At 44.6% G+C, this 22,796-nt stretch overlaps 1 protein-coding gene across 2 annotated transcripts in view; it reads right to left on the bottom strand.

Moving 5' to 3' along the window:
• The window catches only part of SUPT16H (SPT16 homolog, facilitates chromatin remodeling subunit), a 979,449-nt gene that overhangs the window by 548,720 nt on the left and 407,933 nt on the right, over window positions 1-22,796 (bottom strand). For both annotated transcript variants that reach the window (XM_069642728.1, XM_069642729.1), the window contains exons 11-12: window positions 15,784-15,849; window positions 13,714-13,815 (exon numbers count right to left, since the gene is read on the bottom strand). In XM_069642728.1, the coding sequence (XP_069498829.1) occupies window positions 13,714-13,815; window positions 15,784-15,849 (168 nt within the window). The remainder of the gene's footprint in view (window positions 1-13,713; window positions 13,816-15,783; window positions 15,850-22,796) is intronic.

The following is a 22,796-nucleotide window of genomic DNA, read 5'->3' as shown; positions in this document are numbered from 1 at the left end:
CTAGACTCAAGAAGAGCTGCATTTTCACCCATCCTACGCTGTGCTGCGACCTTGCGGGCAGCAATACCCCAATACCCTGGGATCGCCAGCCATTGTGCCGTGCACCGTCTTCCGAATCGAGCTGAAACTTTGTGGGCATACTGCTGGACCTCCAAAGACATGAATTGAGTCCGAAAAGTCCCCTCACCAGAGTGCTGGACCTTGAAAATGAGAATCCGACCAGTGATATTCTGTTGGTGCTCCTGAATAAGAAGCCAAATACACAGTGACGCATCCAGCCACAAGAAAAACCTTGCCTTGAGCCTTCAGCGGGATCCTTGCTGCAAAAGTCCTTCCAGTATCCTGTCTACTGTCTTAATGAAGGGATTCAACAACCAGGTTTTTAGCTACAGATCCTAGCTGCAAAATCTTGTGATGGTACTTGTTCAGGAGAAAGCTCAGAAATGTGATAATTCCTTTCTACCTTAGAGACCCCCAGCTCTCTTGCTGGACTTTAGGACTTTTCATCTCATGTAATTTTAATGTGATTTATTCTCCGTTTCTCTTTTAACGTTGGAGTCTGTAAAGATGATGCCTATGGAGATTGTAATTGTGTCACACAGCGCCTTCAGTGCAGTAGCACAGGGAAGTCTTAGATTTTCGAAAGGATTAAATACCTTCTCTTGGTGAAACTACTGTTTCTAAGAGCAGCAAAGTGAAATTGACTTTACTTCCATTTTGTAACTTTCTAGACCCAGCACACACCATCTTACAATAGTGTGCGGGAGGGGTTACTTAGTATCCCCTTTGTCTAGTTTCTCATGTAACAGTGTTTGTTACCCTTTCTTCAATCAATGGCTGGTGGCAGTGGTTTACTGTTTACTACTATTGTGTGTTTTTACCGTGGGCTGCGTTCGCAACCACGGTAAGGCACCCATGGGTGCTCATTTCGTCCAAAATGGCCCGGTCGTCTTTTTTCGCCATTTCTTGTCGTAAAGGTCCTACTTGAGATTTAATCTGTGTGCCAAACCAGGTTTGGTCCCTTTGTTCGTTTCGTCTTTGGCGGGTTTCACGCGTGAAACCCACACCTGGCTCCAGTATGTCTGGTAAGGGCAGGAAATGAGGGAAGTGCCCGAAACTCCCTGTGCTTAATCCCCTTGGTTACAGGAATGTACCCAAAGGTGATTGGCTGGCTGGCTGTCCGGCAAGGGCATCCACCATGCTTTGTGATTGACAGCTAGGCTGGAATGAATGGGAGAAACGCACATAAAAGGAGAGGCTTTTTAGCTTGGAAGGCTGAGTCTACCACAGGACGAAGGAATCCGAATAAGAACTTGGAAGAGACGCCTGCTGCAACTCCTGGACCGTTGGTTTGCCCGGTGAAGCCCTGCTGCTGTGCTGAAGCTCAGAATTCGCCTTGACTAGAGCATCCCTGCAGCCCGTCTCCCCTTTGAGTTGGTGGGACCAATCAACTCATAAGCCACCTGGATACCATTCTCAAGGATGGTTAGTATTAACCAGGTAGAGGGACACCAGTTTGTGTTCTTGAATCTACAGCTACTGGAACTGAAGTGACTCCATCACGTTTGCTTTCTTCAAAGGTCCTGTGCAGTGCAGGAGTCCGACGTCCTACCTCTTGTCCCCACGACTGAGGCTCAGGAAAAGCGAGATCTGCAGGACCTGCCAGGAACCACGACTTCAGCAACATGTGTTGTCTTCATACAGAGGTACTGTGCCAACCCGATTGAGAGAACACCACTCTTGCAGTGAAAGTTTGTGAAACTTTCCCCACTTGCAGGTCTCATCAGCTTGTGACCTGACAAATGATCCTTTTTAGTCTAAACTACTTCTAAGAACTTTTGCAAAGACTTCACCGTTTGATACCAGAACTGCTCTTTCCTATCCAGAACACTAGCCCATTGACTTTGGCCAGGCCCATTGACTTGAAATGAACTATTCTGGTGAACTGAAACGGTTTACACAGCCCAGAAAGTTTATGTGATCTATATTAAGTTGCCTTCTTCTAGTGAAATGTTTTCTAAATGATTGTGTAATAAATTACTAAGTGTTTTTACCAAGAAACCTTGAGTATAAGTGTCTACTTGAACCACTGTGATTGAAAGTCCTCTGTGCAAGTACATGTACTGCTCACATTCACTCTTGAGATAAGCCTGGCTGCTCAGCTATTTACCAAAAACTGTGTGGTACAGACTTATACCAAGTTTGGTTTGGCTAACACCTGTAGTCCTAATTGTGGGTAGTGGTCCCAGAGGGTACTGCCTGCAATTCAGCCTAACACAGAGGCCATCTCTTCAAGAGAAGTTGTCCTTTGTCTTCGTTTGGATCTTCAACTGTAGCTGTCCAAAACAGATTTCTGTGCACAGCGACCAACAAACGAAATCCCAAGAAACAAAATGTCTATATGCCTCTACGGCCTCCACAGTGGGAACAAGAGCACAACAAAACCTTAAATTATGGAACCTACACAAGTGGAATCTGAGCCATCAGAAATTTGGAGTCTCTGGGGCTCGTAGAAATTCCCTCTCATTATAAATACTTATTGTAATTTCCAATAGACCCTCTTTAAAGAATTCAAACCGTGTGCATGTCGTTCCTGCACACTACAAGTGGCAACAAGGATTTAGTCTGACAAGCCCCACCGCCCTGCAGCTGTTCTGAACGGCCATCGGGCCACGACGTCGCTCCACGGCTGCCAACCCATCATACAGTTTGCCGGGTGCTGCGTTGAGACGCCTCGCTGTACAGGAAGTGAAAGTAAAGCTGCTCCGCTGTATGTTGTAGGCTTTGCAGAGGCCACCAGCAGGCAAGTAATATTATGAAAGAAATATGCCCCTGAGAGTAATATGCTTAGCATATATGTAAGCAAAGGCAGCAAAGGAGACCTCACCTGCTGAACTTGACTGAGCACTGCGGTTCACGCAAGTACAGTGAAAGCATTGCACATGCGCACAAGCAATCTACCCGAATTGTAAAAAACGCTTCATCGAACATGCGCACAAGCAATTGAAGCAAACATTAAAGGGATATCGCCCGATTCGAGTACAACACTTTCCGTATTGTGGAATACGTTTCTGCTCACCTGCAGCAAATGCATATAAATGGGCAGATGTTTCGGATGCAATAGTGCCAATCATTGGGTGGATGATCCGACTGCCCCGCCTTGAAGATAATTTCCAGCAAGTGTAAAGGAAAGGGTCATTATGCAAAATGCTATAAAATCCGAAATATGTCCACAAATTGGATAGGAGGTAGTGGTCCTAGGGATTAAGAAGGGGGAGAATGTGTTTTCATGGCAATGAATGAGGACAATGAAGAAATGGAGTCCTAAAGCCACAGTACGCATAGATGATATGGGTATGCGTATGATGAGATTCTGGTGCTAAATATACTCATACCGCAGAATTTTTGGGACAAAGACAAGCATGAATATTTACATGAAGCCGATATTAACCCCAGAACATATGGGGGGAGTGATCATTGATATTATAGGATGGTTTTGGGCACACTTTAATTCAAAGACAGAAGTGCAAATGGAAAGATATAGGTCACTAAAGAAGGTAGAACACCATTGACAAGTTGGACGCAAAGTAAACTTAAAGTGAAGTTGGACCCCAACGCTGATAAATCAGTACTGCCAGTGGAAAATACCAGTACAAAGTGAATAAATGCAAAATGTAATGAGTGTTCCGAGGAGAGATTGGAGTCGCTGTGGATTTGTTCATGAAATCAAAATGAAAACAGATCGTCCTGTGGCTCAAAAGTTACGAGGAATTCCTTTGTCAATGAGGGAGGAAGTAAAGAAAGAATTAAAAGCCCTGGAGGATCAAGGGATCATAGAATGCATTAATATCAGTGAGTGGGTTTTACCATTAGTAGTACTTAGGAAGAAGACTGGTAAACTCAGAATGTGTGTGGATATGAGAGAACTGAATAAATGCTTGGTTCCGGACAGGCACCCGCTTCCAAACATACAAGAAATCATATCCACAATCGGACCGGCAAAATATTTTTCTACTTTAGATCTGGCATCAGCTTACCATCAAGTCAGATTGCACAAAAACGCTAGGAAACTGACTGCGTTCATTACGCCTGAAGGTTTATATGAATATAAGAGAATGCCTTTCGGACTCGTTTCTGCTGCCTCTGTGTTTCAGAAAATCATGCACAAATTATTTGAAGGGGATGAAGGCATATGTTTTCAAGATGATATTTTGATATATGCTGATAGTTTGAAACTACACAATGAAAGGTTCGAATGTGTGCAAGAAATTATATAAAGCTGTCATGATTCCTGCCCCTTATGTCCTCAGCCCTCCAAGATGTCAGGCTGGAGCCAGGCCACAATCACCTACATGGCCCTCAAGGGCCTCTCCATCCCTCCAAAGACCCACTTGGAGTCAGACTTGGCGCTTGTGGCTCCAGACTCACTCACTCCCATAGGATAACATTGGGGAATGGATGCCCCCACATATTTCGGTTCCCAGAACTGAATGTACGGTCTAGTCTTTTGGGTGTGGTTCAGCCCAGAGACACCTGGGATATCCAGAGACTATTTAAGCCCCACCCAGGCTGAGAAACCTGCTTTGCGTTTTCTGCACCTGCACCGTGTTCGATCCGTCTCCAGTAAGCCTGCAACTTTCTTCTGAGCTCAGCTCCTGCAAGAACAAGAACACTGTTAGGAATAGCCTTACCCTGCGGCACTTCTGGCCATCATTCATCGCTCCTTCTGTTCTGCGGGCATCTTCGGCGGTGTCATTCCCATCCCGGCACGCCGCTTCCTAAGGAAAAGGGAAAACAACAAAAAAAAAGGCATTAGTAAGCATTCTGCAAATCTTTGCTTATTTTTAAATACTGTACGAGCTTCAAACGCTTAAATGAATCCCCGCCGCTCTGGGGGAACTGTCTCTCCGGAACTTCTCATCCTTCTGCAAGAGGGAAAAGACACTCCAGGTTAGCGTGGAAACATCTTACCCACCGCATTTGTTCTTCATAACCGGCATCCACGCTGAAAACGTCGCAGCACCTAAAAGACACAGAAAAAGAACTCAGTTCAATGCAAATACGAAAGAGGTGCATCGCGCTCTCACTCACCTTCAGCGCTACTCATCTCAGCAGCACGCCGCCATCTCCGGACACCGGCCATCATCTAAGGAAGGAAAGGAACAAAGTTAGAGAACTGTTCAAAAGACTCATACTTACCTGTCAGACTCTTGCCAGTGAAGTAACTAGGCAGCAACGAGCCTGCATCAATCAACGCGCCCCTGTGCTGAAAGCAGGACGGAGAGCACACTATCCAAGAAAACAAGGTGCGCTGTGGATCAAAGGGAAGGGTTGGACCCCGGGGAAGAAGGGGTTCAAGCACACAGACAATAGGGAGTTAAACTCTACCAATCCTGTGTTTCAGGCCCAGTCTCCAGTCGAATAGCCTCCAACGAAGGGTTCGAGGTCGTAAGAGGTCAGAACAGGCTGAGTGATGTCCCCGTGGATACCAGGTGAGCGTTACAAAAGCAGGAATGACCGCGTAAAGAAAAATGCAGAATCAATGTCGGAAATTAAATATTTAGGTCACATAAATTTCGGCAGAAGGCATACGGCCCAGGAAACATTTGACTGATGGCATAAAGTGTATGCCCAGACCAGTTTCAAGAGGAGAAGTTCGAACTTTCATTGGGATGGCAGAATATTATTTAAAATTCATTTGTGATTTTGCTTCCCACACGGTTCCTTTGCGTGAATTTATCAAAGCAAAGAGGACTTTTGAATGGAGCAGGGAATGTGAGGAAGAGTTCGAATTCATAAAAGCTGCATTGGCCAGAGCTCCAGCATTAAAGAACTTTAGGAGTAATAGGAAGACAATTACTACTGATGCCAGCAATGTGGGTCTTGGAGCTGTGGTCACTCAAGTTGATGTGAAGGAAGTTCTCTCATTGCGTTTGCTTCAAGATTGCTGAAAGGAGCTGAAAGATCTTATGCTGCAATAGAAAGACTTTGGCTATCAAATGGGCAGCGGAAAAATGTAGGAGTTTCATCTGGGGTATGGATGTAGAGTTCCGTACTGATCATAAACCATTGATCCAGATAGTCATGACCAAAGGACTTGATAAAGTTTCGAGTCAAATCAGAAGATGGGTAAATTTGTTACAAGAGTTCAACTGCACAAGAAAGTATATGCCAGGAAGTAAGAATGTTCCTGCGGATTGTTTGTCCCGTTTTACCAATATATATGAAGTAAACCATAGTAGTGAAGATGACTCAGAAGTAGTCCTCAGCATAGATGTTACCCATACCACGAGAGGAATCAAAGGAAGCAGTGGTACAAGATGTCACAATGAAGAAATTACGACAAATAATCAGAAGTCAAGTGTCCACTAAGGAAATCGGATTTTGAATTTGGTTGGTAAAGGAGATTAATGTAGAGAATAAACCCAAACATTTTTATGAGAGAATAAAGAGCAGCCAGTTGAGGAACGGGTTGGTGGTAAATCTTTCTTCGGCTGGGGCTTCCCTCTGGAACAGCCTCTCTGAAACTTGAGGATAACCATCTCCAGCAGCACCTCAATACCTTCCTCGTTGCTTCTGCTTTATCTCCTCTCCCCTGCTGAACTCCTGACCGAAACTGAACTGGTTACCTGGCTACCCTCTGATCTCAGACCCAGGCCCCTCCCACCAACCTCACACCTGCACTGCCTCCCGGGAAACCCCTGCACTTGGGGGCTGTTACTGTATCCCTACAGTCCCCCCCAGCTCTTGACACTTGATGTCTGCACTTACACCTGCACTTGCCAGTAACTGGCTGCACTTTCACCAATTTTTTTTTTTTTAATTCTTTTCATTTATTCTTACTGCTGATCCTATGTATTGCACTGCCTCCTCCACCTTGCCCCCGCACTTTCCCTCTCCCCCTTCCCCTGGCACGATCTCAATGTCACCTGGCCTAGTAAGATCATTTTCTTAGTCTTCCCTCTGTTCCCCCTCCCTTGCCTCATCGCACCTTGAAACACTTGTATATAGGTGCATTATAAATTCCATATCATAACCCTTTTGTTGTTTTTTGCATTTTGCAGTCTTCAGTGCTGAAACCCACCTCTTGCTCCAGTGTGTGGCAGGGTAGGAAGCGAGGGAGGTGCCCAAAACTCCCTGTCCTCATTCGCCTTGGTTACCTGAATGCACCCAGTGCCGATTGGCTAGCTGGCTGTCCTTGCAAACCTAGAATCAAGTGCGAGTGACAGCTAGGCTGTGCATGAATGGGAGAAACCTGCATAAAAGGCGAGGTCTGTTGAACAGAAGGCAGAGTCGACCACTGGACGAAACATCTGACGAAGGAAACTGGAAGAGAAGCTTGTTGCACCTTCCTGGACCGTTGGAACTGCCCGGTGAAGCCCTGCTGCAGTGCTCAAGCTCCAATTTTGTATCTACTAGAGAAGCCTGGAACTGACGTTCACTTTGGTTGGTGGGACCAACTGACCCCAAGACAAACTTTGCTGGAGGCCCTCTCCCTGCTGGCTGTACTTCTTTCTGCTGCTGGAATCGAGTGCCAGGGGTCAGGAAACCTAGAATCAAGTGCATCGTCTTTAAGCCAGACCCGAGCTCCAGGAAGCTCCCGAGGACCCTCCCGAAGCAGGACGACCAAAGCCTGACCCCCCCTCCTCCCCATCACCAGAGTGCTGGACTCTAGAAGCAAAGGAAGCCCATCAAGTGTCCAAGAAACACAGTGGTGCTATTGACCGGTAGCTGAAACCGCAAAGTGCCGCTGAACTGAAAAGAGCCTGTAGCCACTGACTACCTTCAAACTGCAGTGCGTGAGTCCTCCTCCAGACATCCTCCCCTCTTTTCCCCCCTCTTTTCCCCACGACTGAGGCCCAGAAACCCAGGATCTGCAAGACTGCAACCAGAATAGAAGCCAGCTGGATCCTCTTCATGAAAACTACTGTCTTGACTAAGGGGTACTTGCCTCTTGTATCTGCAGCTTGCTTGTTTTCACTGGAGACTTTTAGTATCTGCTTTTTGCAGAGTTGATTTCAGCTCCGCCCTGAACAAGCCTTAGAGCTTGTGGACCAACAGTGATTCTTTTTACTACAAAGAATTAGGGAGAATTCTCATTTATGGCCAATTTCCCTTACCTAGCGAGTCCCTCAGCAGCTCTGCCTGATTTCTGGGGTTTATTTTTTTCCACCTGGTAAGAGTGTGAACCTTTTTCCCACTCTTACATGTTTTGCCATGTGTATTTCTACTGTTTGTGTGATCTTGGGCTCTGGAGCAACACCACTTCATGAGCCCAACTTTTTGTATGTGGTACACAGCACGTTCAGTGCAGTGACACAGGGTTGTCTCCAAGACTTCCCACGGACTCCATTTTTCTGGGGCTGACTACTGTCCCCCAGAAACAGGTAAAGTTACCATTTACTATGTTTTCATTTAAACTGCAGACCTAGTACACCCCATCTTACATGGATTACTGAAAGGGTTAATTCCTACTCCTTTTTTTCTGTGCCTCTTGGAGCTTTGTTTCGCTCCCTTAACACTAAGACTTGGCTGGTGGCAGTGGTACCTACCCTATCTTTTCTGCCGCGATTTTATTATATAAACGTGCTACTGTTTTAAGCTATTGTATTAGCCTCGAACTTAAAACCGCTTGACCAAATACTTTTTAATTTGGCTCCGGTCGGGTTTTATCGCCATTTCTTTTTGTTAAAATCCTTCTTGTGTTTTACTTGGCACGGCAAATCAGGTTTGCCTTCTTTGTTCGCCAACCTTTGGGGGCTTCTGTCCAGAAGCCCTCCTTTGGCGTCTGGGTTTTTAGGTGGGTTGAATGGGAGGGAGGGGTTTAGTCAACCCCTGCACAGGGTCTCCTTGGAGACCCAAGTCGCACTTTGTGTTGATTGGCTAAGGTGGTTGTCCGGGCCAGACAACCCCCCTGCTGATTGATTGACAGCCAGGCTGTGTGAATGGGGGATTTTGGCATAAAAGGCAGGACTCTTGGGCTGGAAGTCAGTCGCCACTGGAACTACAAGGAACCGAAGAGAAGCAGAGAAGAAGACTGCTGCTGCACTCCCAAGTCCCGGTGAAGCCCTGCTGCAGTCCTTCGCTATCTACCCTTCAACAAGAGAAGATCCAGTCCGGAGTCTTCTTCCCTTGAGCCTGTGGGATCAACCAGCTCACCTTCCACAGTCAGAGGATCCTGTTCTTAGTCGAAATCGCTGCAAACAGCTTTAGTGGTCCGGATAGCCATCTGAAGAGCCTCTCCTGTTTTAAAGGAGCGCACCTTTTATTCACCGTTGCTTCGCTGCAGCTGGCCTCATCCCTGGGTAGTGCAGATCGCGCCAGACATCGTCCTTATCCTCACAAATTAAGCTCCAGGAACCGTGAGTATGCAGGAACTACCAGGAACAACTGCCGTAGCACCAGCTTTTCTTCATATGAATAAGATACTGTGTCCAGCTTTGAGGAATTGGGGGGGGGGGGGGAACCCTTTTTCCTCACCCAAGGCTTGTTCTTGTCTTCCTTCCCTCTTAACTTTTGCTTCCCTTTTGACAATATCCAAGTACTCCTGGCAATCTCGAATCGTGAACTGTTCTAACCTTGTGATCCTCGACAACAGGACCCCTGTCCCATTTGACACTGGCGCAGGCATATTGACTTTTATCTTTGTTTTAGAAAGTGCCTTCTGATTCTATCTGCCTTGACAAAAGTATTGCCTATGAATTTTATCCCCTATTCTCGTGTTAATTCATGTGCTAAGTGTGTTTGACTTCGGTAACATTTATTCTCGCGGGTACGCTTTTCTTTCATAAGACCGAACTGTCATTACTGTCAAAAAGTGATCGCGTATTAACCCACAGTAACGTTTTTGTTTCCCAACACCGGTCAAAACCCAATGTACTTACCTTGAATTGCACAAGGGGACCTGGTTGTGTGTAGTGTATTTTGAGTGTGATTTTAATTTAATAGAAGTGAAGTGTTAAATGAACAGATGGTTTAAAAATAAACGTATTACACTTTTTAACCAGAAACCATGAGTCAGTGTTTGCTTGAGTCAGAGTAATTTTAGTCCTTTGTGTAATCTCTACTACTGCTCATTTGCTCTTGAGATAAGTCTGGCTGCTCAGCCATTGCTAGCACTTTTTCTGTGTAGTACAGGCGTGTACCAAAGGTGAAATTGTACTACCACCTGTAGTCTTAATCTTCTGTAGTGGTCCCTAAGGGTACTACACAGGATTCTGCCGAACACAAACTCTCCAATAACATTGTGCAAGACATTTGTGCTATCTAATCAAGTGACTTGGCTCCCTAGACATTGTTCAAAGTGACTTTGGCTGTCCTGGGTCCCTGCAGACTCTTCTGTCCCACTGACTTTGATTCCAACTGTCCCAAATAGGTGGTGCATAGGTTTAACATGTATTGCTGGGAAATACTAATCATACATCATAAATCATACATCATACTAATTGATACTAATTCTGAATTCCACCCATTGAGCCGGGGTACTATGTTTTGAGGGACAAACGACCCGTTCAGGTGAACTGGATGAGGAAGTGGACGGCAACCTATGGCGCCTCTTTTGCCATCTGTGTTATGGACACATTTTGTGAATATGAAAAATTAAGTCTATCCCCTGAAGATGGTTCTATGAACCGAAACACGTTTGTCCCATTTGTGACACCTAATAAGAGACTTCATTTGGACATTGAGGAATGATCGAACCTATGTATTTAGAGCTATGTGAACTGTAATTTGTATACAGATTTGTAATTGTGTTACTCTACACGAGCAGTTACCTACCAACTCTTACGTTCCCATGACTTGGGGCACTGTATTGAATACTGACCAGTGTTCATTCTATATGTTAATAGAAAAGACTGAGTGTATTATATTTTGTTTGTTTACTTTGCATAACTTGTTGGATTGAGGAGATTCAAATCTAAAAGTCATCTCTAGTGTCTGGGTTCTGATTGTTCTATTCATCTGACATTAATGTTTGAAATTTGCTTCTAACCTATATCATTGAATTATGTGATGACCTTGTCTTTGTGAATTATAGAAATATATGTGGTGTATGCACACCAAAAACTTGCGCCATTACGGCACCAAATGTTCAACAAATTTAGATTTTAAATAGAGGGCATTTCTGTCCCTGTTGAGTGCATCTGGGCTTGCTGGGTAGCAATACATAGCTTTGGATTTGTTCAAGCCTCTTTTTGCCATGCCTCGAAGACGAGGAATGATGCGACCCACTTAGCAAACGGAAACGTTTAGGTTTTTTTATGACGAGGAGACGAAGGTCTCGACTTATCAGATGATTTAAGTTTAGAGGGGGGAAAATAGATTTTTTTAGGCCTACCTCTCCAACTTTCATGTGCGCTCTCTCAAGGAATTGGCCGTCATCGACATGCATTTGTCACACTCTGAACACTGATATTCTGACCATACACACCACAGGCAGATCCTGTGTGGGTCAATCACAGACATTTTAGCACTGCAGTGCTGACACTTTAAATCCGGACCGAGGAGTAGATGGGGCCGATGACAAAGCCATCTCGTCGAAAACTCAATTTTCTCAGAAAATCAAAGTATCACACAGAACCAAGTGTTATGTTACCGATAATGTGAAGCCCGGAAAATCGGAACTGAGCAACGGCGCTGCGTGAGCTACTTATACCTGTGATGACGTTGACGTCAAGACGGAGGCCTTCGAGGGACATCGTCTCGGCCAAGCATCGACACACAGCGCCCTCTACTGAAAAATACATTCCAAGGCTGGCTATTAGGAAATAACAATAAAAAATGTGTGTGGACAATACATTTGAAATAAAAATTCTACCCAACACACCATGGTTGTGGTCTGGGACAGACAAGCCCACCCACTTCCCACGCCATACACAGAGGCAGCACTAGCCCCTGAATGCAGCAGTTTTCCTGCGCACGTGCATGACCTTACATGGGATTTCCTGGCCTGAGAGGGCATGAAGAATGCCAAACTACAATACAGCCAAAGAACAAGCGAATATCTCGTGGTAGAGCCGTTTAAGGCCACTAGCCAGGTTTAGCAGCCATATATGGTAAAAGCAAAACTGCACACCAGAAATAAAACAAACATTGTAAAGATATATCTGCTACCAACAGCTTGTCTTTGGGTAGATATAAATACTGATAGCCTGAAGGACTGATCAGTTTTCCCTAATAACAAAATGAGCAAAAGGCAGGGTAAATGAAGCTCAAGGATTTACTTTCCCTCAAAATATTTTAACAGGTTCAAAAACAAAGCATAAAGATTGGGGGTTGATAAACTATGAAGGGAAATTTGCAAAAAGAAATCTTCCCTACTAGGGTCCCATAGCAATATATGCAAGCAAAGGTGCAAAAAGAAAATCTTTCCTAACAATCTGCAACAGTCTAACTGGCTAGGGCTGTTCAATTGCAGACATCCTCTTGCTCCCCAACTGCCCAGCAAGACTCAACACCTGGTCCGAGAGTCCACTGGGATTAGACAGTCCCAGGTCCTACATCCAGCCAAATGCTCACGCGGCAACTTTGCCCAGGAAACTCATGCTTTTTCCTGGGAAAGGGGTTACTTTACATGGCCTTTCCTGACCTGAGAGGGCAGGAAGAAGGACAAATAAGCATGCCAAAGAACAGTGCGGAAAATGTATGGCACAGCTATTTTGAGTACATGGTACCCCAAATGTCATGTGGTAAAATGAAAAAGTGCATGTGGGAAAAACAAAAACAGTTGGAAATAGTAGCTGCCGCCAGCTCATCTTTGACACATCATAAAAGTAACAAATTGTTCCTACAAGAAAAAATTCACAAAGTAACACTGCAGCAATTTAAGGGGACATGTGCTGCTTAAAAACAAGGAATTATGCAAAGGGAGCGAGTATCCCTGCACGGTTAGCTTTAGGGACCAACTAGTGCCCAAAGGAGATGACTTAAACCTCCAAAAGTCAGAACAGGATTCAAATCTTGGCAGTAATTCGGGGGTTCCATTGATGTCAAGAGAGGGGAAGCTGCAGGAAAAAAATTCGTTCCCAACAACCAACGAACAGGATGGCTAAAAGCCAGGGTGAAATAATGTGTGGGGCCACCATTTTGAGTACATGGTACCCCAAATGGCACTATGCTGTAAAATGCAAAGGTGTACGCTGTAAAAACTAAACTCTAGAAAAATAATTATCCAATGCCATCAGCCTGTTCTGGTAAATGTAGCAAATGTTACAAACGTGAAAAGAAAAAAGGGTTAAAGTACCCAGGAGCATTTTCGCTGTAAGGGGACGCGTGCTACATTTAAACAAGGTTTCCAGCAAAGGGAGACAGGATCACCCTGCACCTGTCGCCATATACGGGCTGACTTGTGCCCCAAAAGAGATGAGCCGAACAAGGGAAGTACAGCAAAAAGGCTTTTTCTCCAAACGTCAGGACATGGATGAAATCGTAGCAAAAAGGTGGGGGTTCAATTTCCTTACCAATGCTCATTACATATCCTGGATATAAACATTAAACTTAATTAGACAAACTTGATAATCAAATGCACTGAATTGCTAACAAAAATGTCACGATCAAACTCTACTCATCCATTTTTTAAACTAAGGTATTCCTTGCCCATCGATGGTAAAGCACAGGATTCAGCCAACTTAACAGGCCAGAGCAGTACAAACTACTATAATCAATTGTGAAAGTTATTCAGAGCCGTTTGAAAGAAAAAATTGCCTTATTTACCCTTGTCCTCTCTGCAAGTAGTGTAGCACCACCTCTGGCGCCTCGACCAAGGAGTTCTTCTGCCTCGTTTTTGTCCTCTTCCTCCTCTTCGTCATCTTCGTTCTGGTTAGAGGGAGAAAAGACGACCTGTTAACGCATTTGTGAAGGAGGAAAGCACCCAAGTGTCCAGTTAAACTTTTGATGTTACGAGTATGTTGCTCTTAATTTATGGAAGTTTGACAGAGGTTTTTTTTATAAAGTAAATGTTATTTTTTTATGGAGGGAAATTTTTTGCAAATAACATTTTCAGGCAAGTAAAAGTAGATTGCATAAAATAGCAATTTTTCATGTATTCTAAACATTCTTTGGAGGTAACAATGTGTGTCAATGAAGATACTTTTTATTGATCTAGGCTCATCATGCAGCACTATAGCAAAGGTCCCCTTTGTGGATGTGGCTACTCCGGTCAATGGTCTGAGCAAGTCATCTTAGCGGTGCAGGTGGCATAAAGCGTTAGACTATACTTGATACTTCCTCTTTTCCTTTGCTTTACACATTGCCCTCATTTCAGGAATAAGGTAGACGTGTACTGCACGTACCTGGAGTGCTGGAAAACGCAAGATACAGTTTTCAATTGGGCTTGCTGTCAGAGGCCCTACATCCTAAGAAACTTGCTTTGCCAAATTGGGGGGCAATGCTAGGGGTTAGGAAGGGGGAGTAATGTACAGGAGGGTGAAAAGCAGGGGGGATAAGAGGCAAGAAGAGTCAATATGCCAGTACACCTAAAAAACCTAGCCACACCAAAGTATTTCCTATGAATAACATGGTCTGAATAGCTGCAGAGCCCCCACTGAGCCGTCACCAGGATAATTAATGTCCGTAACTAGACATTATTGCACATCAAGTGAAAGAACATTTGGTAACGTCCGAGGACGCTGAAGGCTTCACTTACCTGTAAAAAGTCAGTACAAGTTCAAAAGCAAAACGTTTGGTGGTCCATAGAACTATGGAGGGAAAGTTGGCAAAAGGGAAATCTTTCCTAACAAGCGCTGCTTGCCATGCTCACGTGTACAATTACAATTAAACCCTGCCTGACATCCTTGCATGTTGGGCAGGGGTTATTTGCAATTGTGAACACTGCTTACCATGTGTAAGTATGGTAAGCAGCGATCACAATTCCAATTAAACCCTGCACGACAAGCGAGCATGACAAGCAGCGTGTACAGTGTATCCCTGTGGGGTCCGCCTTCTTTATGCTGGTGCATGAAGCTGGCGGACCCCCCACAGCATTTGCGCCAGCATGAAAATCCATGACGGTGCTAATGCTGGAGCATTTATAGGCCGGAGAGCAGGAGAGGCGGTGGAAACACAAGTTGTGTTCCACCCCTCTTCTCCGCCATACAATGATTGAAGATCTATAATGTGAATGAAGAGCGTAAAAGCCTTATGCAAGGCTTTTAAGTCTTCATTTATGTCACAAGCTCATTGAACATGAGCTCCAAACTGCTTCACTATCAAGGATTTCCAGCCTGAATACAGCGAACATTGAAACAGCATGTGAATATATGAAAGATCCAATGCTGAGGAAAACGTAATCTGGAGTTGCTTTCGAAAGGCAGCAAAAGTGTGCACAGAAGCCAGGAAAACGTCGTAGGAATTGCTTAATGATCTACTGCCATTAAGGTGTTCTGGGGAGATTGAACGATAACACAGAGCTTCTGCTCCAATAGCACGAGGAAATTGAGGAAATCTGATGCAGATCTAAGGACGCAACAGTATAGTTACAAATGTCCATTGTGAAACTAACAGGAACATAAGCTTAACAAGATCACAGAAGCAGATCGACCATCAAATGCCAGTCCGCCCTCCCTAACCTATATCCCTGTTCTCCATGTCCTTCCAAGGGTAACCTAAATAATCTTCCCTTCTAAATATCAGTATTATCGTACGCTTTTACAGTGTCTTCCGCCACCTTATTGCACAGCTCAGCTTCATGGCAAGGCTTGCGTTACATAAAAGCACACACCCTGCCTTCTGTAAAGCCAGTTCATTCAAGCAGTAATAAACAAGCATGCACATATATCCTCTCACCTTTAGGAAAATGCCTACATTCTTCACTTTCTTCTTCACATTAGTCAGAATTGTGGCTGGCCCCTCCTTTAATAAAATACAAAAAAACAATAGCATAAATACCTTTGATTTACATTGGGAAAATAATTTAAATGGCTTCTTAAAAGAAGCCTAAGATTGTCCCTTCTTGTGCAAATTGGAACAAATGGGGGAAGAACATTTGTAAAATGAGCTCAAAAGTAAATCAATGTGGCAATGCTCTTGACAAATTTAATTCATAAATATTTGTTTTATTTGATAGCTATTTTACTGGTCATTGAAAGGGTGCAATGCCCTTCAGTATATCAGTGCAAAAGACCAAGGGCAAAAACCTGCTAACTCTGCACAGGAAAAAACATGCAGTATGTGTGCTAAAAAACAATTCCATACCCGGCTGTACATTTTGTAGATATACGTTAGACCAAAAATGCCAGTTTTGACTCTAAACATTGAGGATGGCTTTGCCGAAATATTGCCAGCATTTGACACCAAGGATTCACAGGTCATGGCTTTGCATCCAAATTAAACTGCATGGTATTGCCCCACTTGGAGTGCATTTTTTAAGTACACTTGTGATGTACGTCCATGTAAGAATAAGCAATGTCATGTTAAGTATAGATCTAGTAACAAGGTATAAAATAAGCAGTGTTGCATAGCAATTTGCTATGCTATTCTCTATGTTTGCTAATTATATTGACACCTGTGTATCACAGCTAGCTATTTCAATAATCATGTTCAAAACAGCAACTTACCCTGCATTTCTCTTGCCCATAGGGCTATCTCCACCTCTTCTCTGTTCACTGCGAGTACAATAATCTCCTCAGCACTTAAAGTGCCAAAGGATGATTCTTTTATTATTCCAAATATATCCTGTCTGGCAAAGACCACTACTTGCCTACTTTGTCTTTTTTCAAAGCCAGTCCTGCAATTATATTCCTGAAATGCAAGTTGCTAGATAATGTACAATTATAGTATTGTGTTAGGGGAGTTTTCCTAAATTCTAATCGAAGGTGAGACTCTATAAAAATATCCCTTGGTATACAGGTCCGCAACTCATAGTAGAAGTATGTACCACCCAAAAGATTGGTAGAATGGAAAAGCAGCCAGGTTTATGTGAGCTGCAGGCAAGTACAATGAACCCAGTCAATATATTAACCCAAAGAAACTTACACACAGTTATAATAAAATGTACATTTCTTTGATCTAAACATGGCAAGTTAAGTAAATACTATTTTAGACTAACCAATACACATAGGAAACATAAGCAATACTTTTTACAGGTGACTGCTTCAATAGCAGTGGCTCACGCCCACAATGGTTACAGAAAAATGACAGTTTTACTGTATAAATAGTAGTGACTTGTACCTGCAACTGTTAGTGAAGTGACAGTTTCACTCATTTACAAAGTCACTCGAGCAAAGTCTGTAGGATGGAAAAAGGTGTCATTCAGCACTAGCAGCAGTACTTTACTTCTTACTAACACTTTACAACAATCCTTACTTTAGCAGTCCAATCCCAAACTAGTCAAGAGTTCATCGAAGTCAGCAGATGATGGGAGCAAAGTCTTGTCTAGCAGCAGAAAAGGTAAAGTGATACTTTCAGTTACTCTAAATAAAATGCTTTAGTAGAACAAAATTAACAGCACAAGCTGTAAGACTGGGCAAGAAGTATGGGTCGTCTTCCAAACACCTGGTGTCGCACTCCATTCACACTGAAGCAACTATTTGGATTGAGGCAAGTTCTACCTTGAGCCCCACAGTACCCTAGGGTGGTGGAAGAAAATGCAGCTAGATTATTGTCTGTGCAGCACCGACTGGCCCCGTCTCCCAATTGCTTGGTCTGGTGACGAAAGGAAGGACTCTGAATGGAACGTCAAAGCAGCAGTCGTGAAAAAGGACCTTCATAGATATCACTCATTTGTTTGCCTTATGTTTTGGTCATTTAAAAAAAATAATAATTACTGAACTGATTTACACCAAATTAACAAAAGCACACTTTTGGGACCAAGCCGCCGCTCCTGCTGCAAATTTGGGGAAAATCCGTCCAGCGGTTTGGGCTGTAGGTGCAACAAATATTTTCCCATTATGTCTATGGGAAAAAAAGAAATGTTGGGTGGTAGGTTGTGAGATGGTTCAGCGGCAAATAGATGTTTTAGAACCGCTTGTCCCACATGTGCATCTGCTTTGGAATGGGTGTCAATGCAGTAGTGCTGAGTGAAAGTGTGTACTGAGCTCCATGTAGCCAATTAGCAAATGCTGTCTAAGGGGACATTTACGATAAATGCCAGAGTGGCTCCAGTGCTCCTTGTGGAGTGAGCTCTTGGTGTGAAAGGCAGCGTCTTGTTTGATCAAAAAGAGCATTCTCAGAAATGTGCTAATTCCCTCCACCTTCGAGACAACCAGCAACTTTGCTAGATTTTGAGGACTTAATTTTTTTAACCTGGAGAGAAAGAGATCCTTTATCCCCATTCTCTCATGCATTTCAATGTGATTTTGAACTCTGTTTCTTTTGTTTGTGGAGTCTGACAAACTCCATCTTTTACATTGTGTCACACAGCACCTTCAGTGCAGTGGCACAGGGAAGTCTTTCAGATTTCCCAAATGTTTAAATAGCTTCTCTTGGATAAACTACTGTTTCCAAGAGCAGTAAAGTGAAATTGACTTTACTTACATGTGAAACTTACTAGACCCAGCATACACTACCTTACAATATGGTGCTGAAGGGGTTACCTAGTATCTCCTTTGTCTAGCTTCTCATGTAAAAAGATTTATGTTACCCTTTTCTCACTGAATGGCTAGAGGCAGTGGTTTTGTTGTAACTACCGTGGTTTGCATTTACCACAGGCTGCGTTCGCAGCTCCAGTAAAGCACCCAAGGGTGTCACTTTTGTCAAAATGACCCTGGTCTTTTTTCGCCATTTCTTTGTGGAAAGTTCCTTCTTGAGATTCTCTGCACGCCAAACCAGGTTTAGTCCCATTGTTCGCTTTGCCTTTGGCGGGGTTCACGAGTGAAGCCTGCCTCTGGCTCCAGGGTGTCTGGGGTAGGCAGGAAGTGAGGGAGGTGCCCGAAACTCCCTGTGCTTAGTCTACTAGGAAACCCAAATGCACTCTGTAGTTATTGGCCGTCTGACTGTCCGGAAAGGACAGTATCCCTGCTGGGTGACTGACAGCTAGGCTGGCATGAATGCGAGAGAACTGAATAAAAGGCGAGGCTTTTGGATTGGAAGGCAGAGTACCACTGGACGAAGGAACCGAAGAACTTGAAGAGGACGCCTGCTGGACCGTTGGTTTGCCCGGTGAAGCCATGCTGATGTGCTGCGTTGTATCGACAGAGAAGCCCCTGCAAGGACGACATCTGCGCTTGAGTTGGTGGGACCAATCAACTCCAAAGTAAGCCACCTGGTCATCCTTCTCGGAGCTGATTGAATTTCCACAGAGTTGCTGCTGGAAACCGTTGAGCCAGGGAGAGCAACACCAGACTGTGTTTTGCTTTTAAGCTGTTCAAGAACTCCAGGAAGATCCTGTGGACTCCCAGGAAGCAGGACTGACGGGGCCTGAGCCCCCTCAACAAAGTGCAGGACCCCAGAAGCAAAGAAAGGCCATCGACAGCCGGAAACCACAGTGTTGCTACTTACAGAAGTCCTGAGGAGCTGAAACACCGAAGTGCCACTTGTTTGAAAGATGGCCGGTTGCTAGGGGTGACTCTTGGGCAAGGTTTGTATGCAGTCCCTCTGGGAACACTACAAACAATGAGTACAGGTATAGGTATAGGAAACCCAACCTTTGGTATAAGCGTGTACTACACAGTTTTGGTAGCGTGTTGAGCAGCCAGGCTTATCTCAAGAGGGGTCAATGTGAGTTGTAGCGGAGTTAGAGATTTACAGTAACAAGTTTTCAAATAAACTTATACTCAAGGTTTCTTGAATAAACAATTAATAATGTATTTATCAGTCAGTTAGAATAAGCCTTCTTCAGAAGGGAGCAATATAATAACACAAATACACTTCATGAAATACACACTCTTAATATCTCTAATTCAGTAAATGCCCTTTTGGGATGGCCCACAGACACTACCCTACACCCTCAGGTGACTTATGTTGCTAGGGTGCTGGGGACATTAATATATCACAGTTGCATTTACGACCATATAGTAATAAGTAAAAGGAAACTTAATTTAGAACATACAAGAGACCACAATTATTGTTAAGCAGGCAAATACTTTTGGAGCCCCCCAGAAAGAGTCATTCAGTAGAATAGACTAAGCCAAAGTCAATGGGCAAAAGTCTTATATAGGATGAAGCACCTCTGGTAGGTAAATGGAAAAGTCTTTGCACAATGTTTTAGAAGTCTTTGAAGAAAAGAATCAAATGTAGGGCCACAAGCTGATTACACTTCTGAGTGGTAGAAGATGTAAGCAACTCTACAGCAAGAGGCAAGTTCTCTTAGACTTTGTACAGTACCTTTAAAATGAAGAAAATATGCAGCAGATGACACCTGTTCCTGTGCAGCTCTGCAGGTCTCACTGTTCCTGGGCATCAGCTGTGGGGGCAAGAGGGAGGACGTCGGGGGACTCCTGCAATACACTGGGACGGTCAAAACTCGCAACCGGCAACCTTCACTTTCAGTGGCGGTTCAGTTTTTCAGCTCTGCACGTCTACCGCAAATAGCAACACCGCGGTTCCTGGCTGTCGAGGTGGACTTTCCTTGCTTCTCGGATTCCACTCTCTTGAGGGTGCTCAGGCTCGGTCAGTCCTGTTTCCTGGGAGTCCGGAGGATCTTCATGGAGCTCTTGGCCAGCTTAAAGCAACACACACAATCTAGTGTTCCTTTCCCTGGATATACAGTTTCCAGCAGCAACTCTGTGGAACCAGCTCCAAGATGGATGTCCATGTGGCTTACTTTTGAGTTGATTGGTCCCACCAACACTGTCTGGTGTTTAGTTTACGTGCCTCCTTGAGGACATCCATACACGGTTGTGGTAGATTAAGATGTGCAAAGTGTATGACCTTGCTGCCAAGTTCATGGAGTGCGGTTAAGTGCACTGTTATGCCCCTGTGTTGGGTCAATAGATTGGTTTGGCACGCAAGTTTGATGGGATAGAACATCGCCAGTTTGCGCAGAGGTGGATACCATGGCTGCCTTGCCCACATGGAAGCAACTATGATGAGTCATCTGTTTTCTGTGAATCTTGATCACTTCCCTGCTCATTAAAGGAGTCAGGGGAAAGGCATGAGCAAATGCCCCTGACCAGCTCCTCCATAGGGGTTTCCCCTTTGAGTCTGGTTGGGGGACCCTGGACAAGACGCCTGGGCATTGCTCGTTTTCTCTTGTAGCAAACAAGTCTAGTGTGGGGTAACCCACTACGACACTTGGGTGTAGTTGACAGTCGTGTTCCTCTGGTAGGAGATCTCTGCTCAGAGTCTCTGCTAGAGTATGGAGTACCCCTGGAACATGTTGGGAGGCAATGAACATCCCCCATCCGAGTGCCCATCTCCATATGTTCTGTGCCAACTTGGACAGATTTGGAGAGAGTGTGCCCGTGCTTGTTGTCATAGAGCATTGCAGTGGTACTGTCGGTTAGGATATGAACCGATTGGTTCGTCAGTTGCACCTCGCATGCTTGAAGCGCTTTGAATACTGCTAGGAGTTCCAGCAGGTTGATGTGGTTCTGTGCAATGATGAGAGTCCACAGACCATGTGCTGTGTGGTGAAGGTAATGTGCCCCCTAGCTGGAGAGTGATGCGTCTGTTGTAACGACCGCTTGCGTTTCCGGGTTGTGGAAGGGTTTTCCCTTTAACAGGTTCTCCTTTGTCCGCCAGCATAGGTTTTGTACTAGTGTTAGCTGAACGACCACTAGATCATCCCACTGACTGCTTGCCTGAAACCATTGTTTCACCAACCACTCCTGCATGGGGCGCATGCGCAGAAGTGCGTGTGGGACCAGATAAATGCTCAACGCCATCATGCCTAGTATTCACATTGCTTTGCGTACGCTTATCTGGTGACCGGCTTGGTACAGATGTTTTTGCAGTAACATGTTTGGAACCCTTTCCATAGATGGAAAGACTAACCCTGCTTCTGTGTTTAAGACAGCTCCAAGGAACTGTTTTGTTGTGTTTGGCACAAGGCTTGACTTATTTTCGTTTATTGAGAAGCCCAATTGAAAGAAGGTTTATGGTTTTTTTGCATGTTTTGCTTGCACAGATGGGGTGATTTCCCCTGTGATCAGCCAATAGGCCAGGTAGGGGTACACTGAGATTGCCTCCCTGCACAGGTGCGCTAGCACCACTGCCAGAACCTTGGTGAATACCCTTGGAGCAGACAGTATTCCGAAGGGTAGCACCTTGAATTTGTAGTGCTGGTTAGCCATTTTGAAACCCAAGAGATTTCTGTGCGCTGGGAACATTGAAATATGAAAATAGGCATCTTTCATATCCAGTTTTGCCATGTAGTCTCCCCGCTTTAGCAAGGGGATTACCTCTTGTAGACGTGTCATTTGGAATCTTTGTGGGTTTACATAAGTGTTTGCAGGGTTTAAGTCTAAAACTGGGCGCATAGATATTTTCTTGGCACAAGGAAGTAGGTTGAATAGATACCCTTGTTTACCTTGTTCGCTGGTATGTCGTCTATGGCGTCTTTGCATAGAGGCACGCTGACCACTTCAAGAAGGAGGAGTTCCTCCCTCATCGATTTTCTCTGACACAGGGAATAGTTTGATGGTTTTTGGATGAGCTCCTCACAACCTTCCGCTACTGTCGATAGCACTGACTTGTCCGTGGGTATTACCTCCCATGCGTGGGTGAATTGTGAGATGCAATCTCCTACTGGAGAGGCCAGGGAGAGGACCTGTAGTGGGCTGTCGGTGCTTAAGCGGTTAACCCCACCTCTAGATGTGGAGGACCTCCCCCGGCCACGAGATCAGCGCTGGTCTCTTTGGTATCCATGTGAGGCTTAACCCTGGTTGTTATTCCAGGAAGAGCCTTCACCCTGTCCGTAA

This window comes from Ambystoma mexicanum, unplaced genomic scaffold, assembly GCF_040938575.1.
Source record: "Ambystoma mexicanum isolate Mex_15411 unplaced genomic scaffold, UKY_AmexF1_1 Mex_scaf45, whole genome shotgun sequence".
Classification (NCBI taxonomy): Eukaryota; Metazoa; Chordata; class Amphibia; order Caudata; family Ambystomatidae; genus Ambystoma; species Ambystoma mexicanum.
This window is presented reverse-complemented; position numbering and strand designations above follow the sequence as displayed.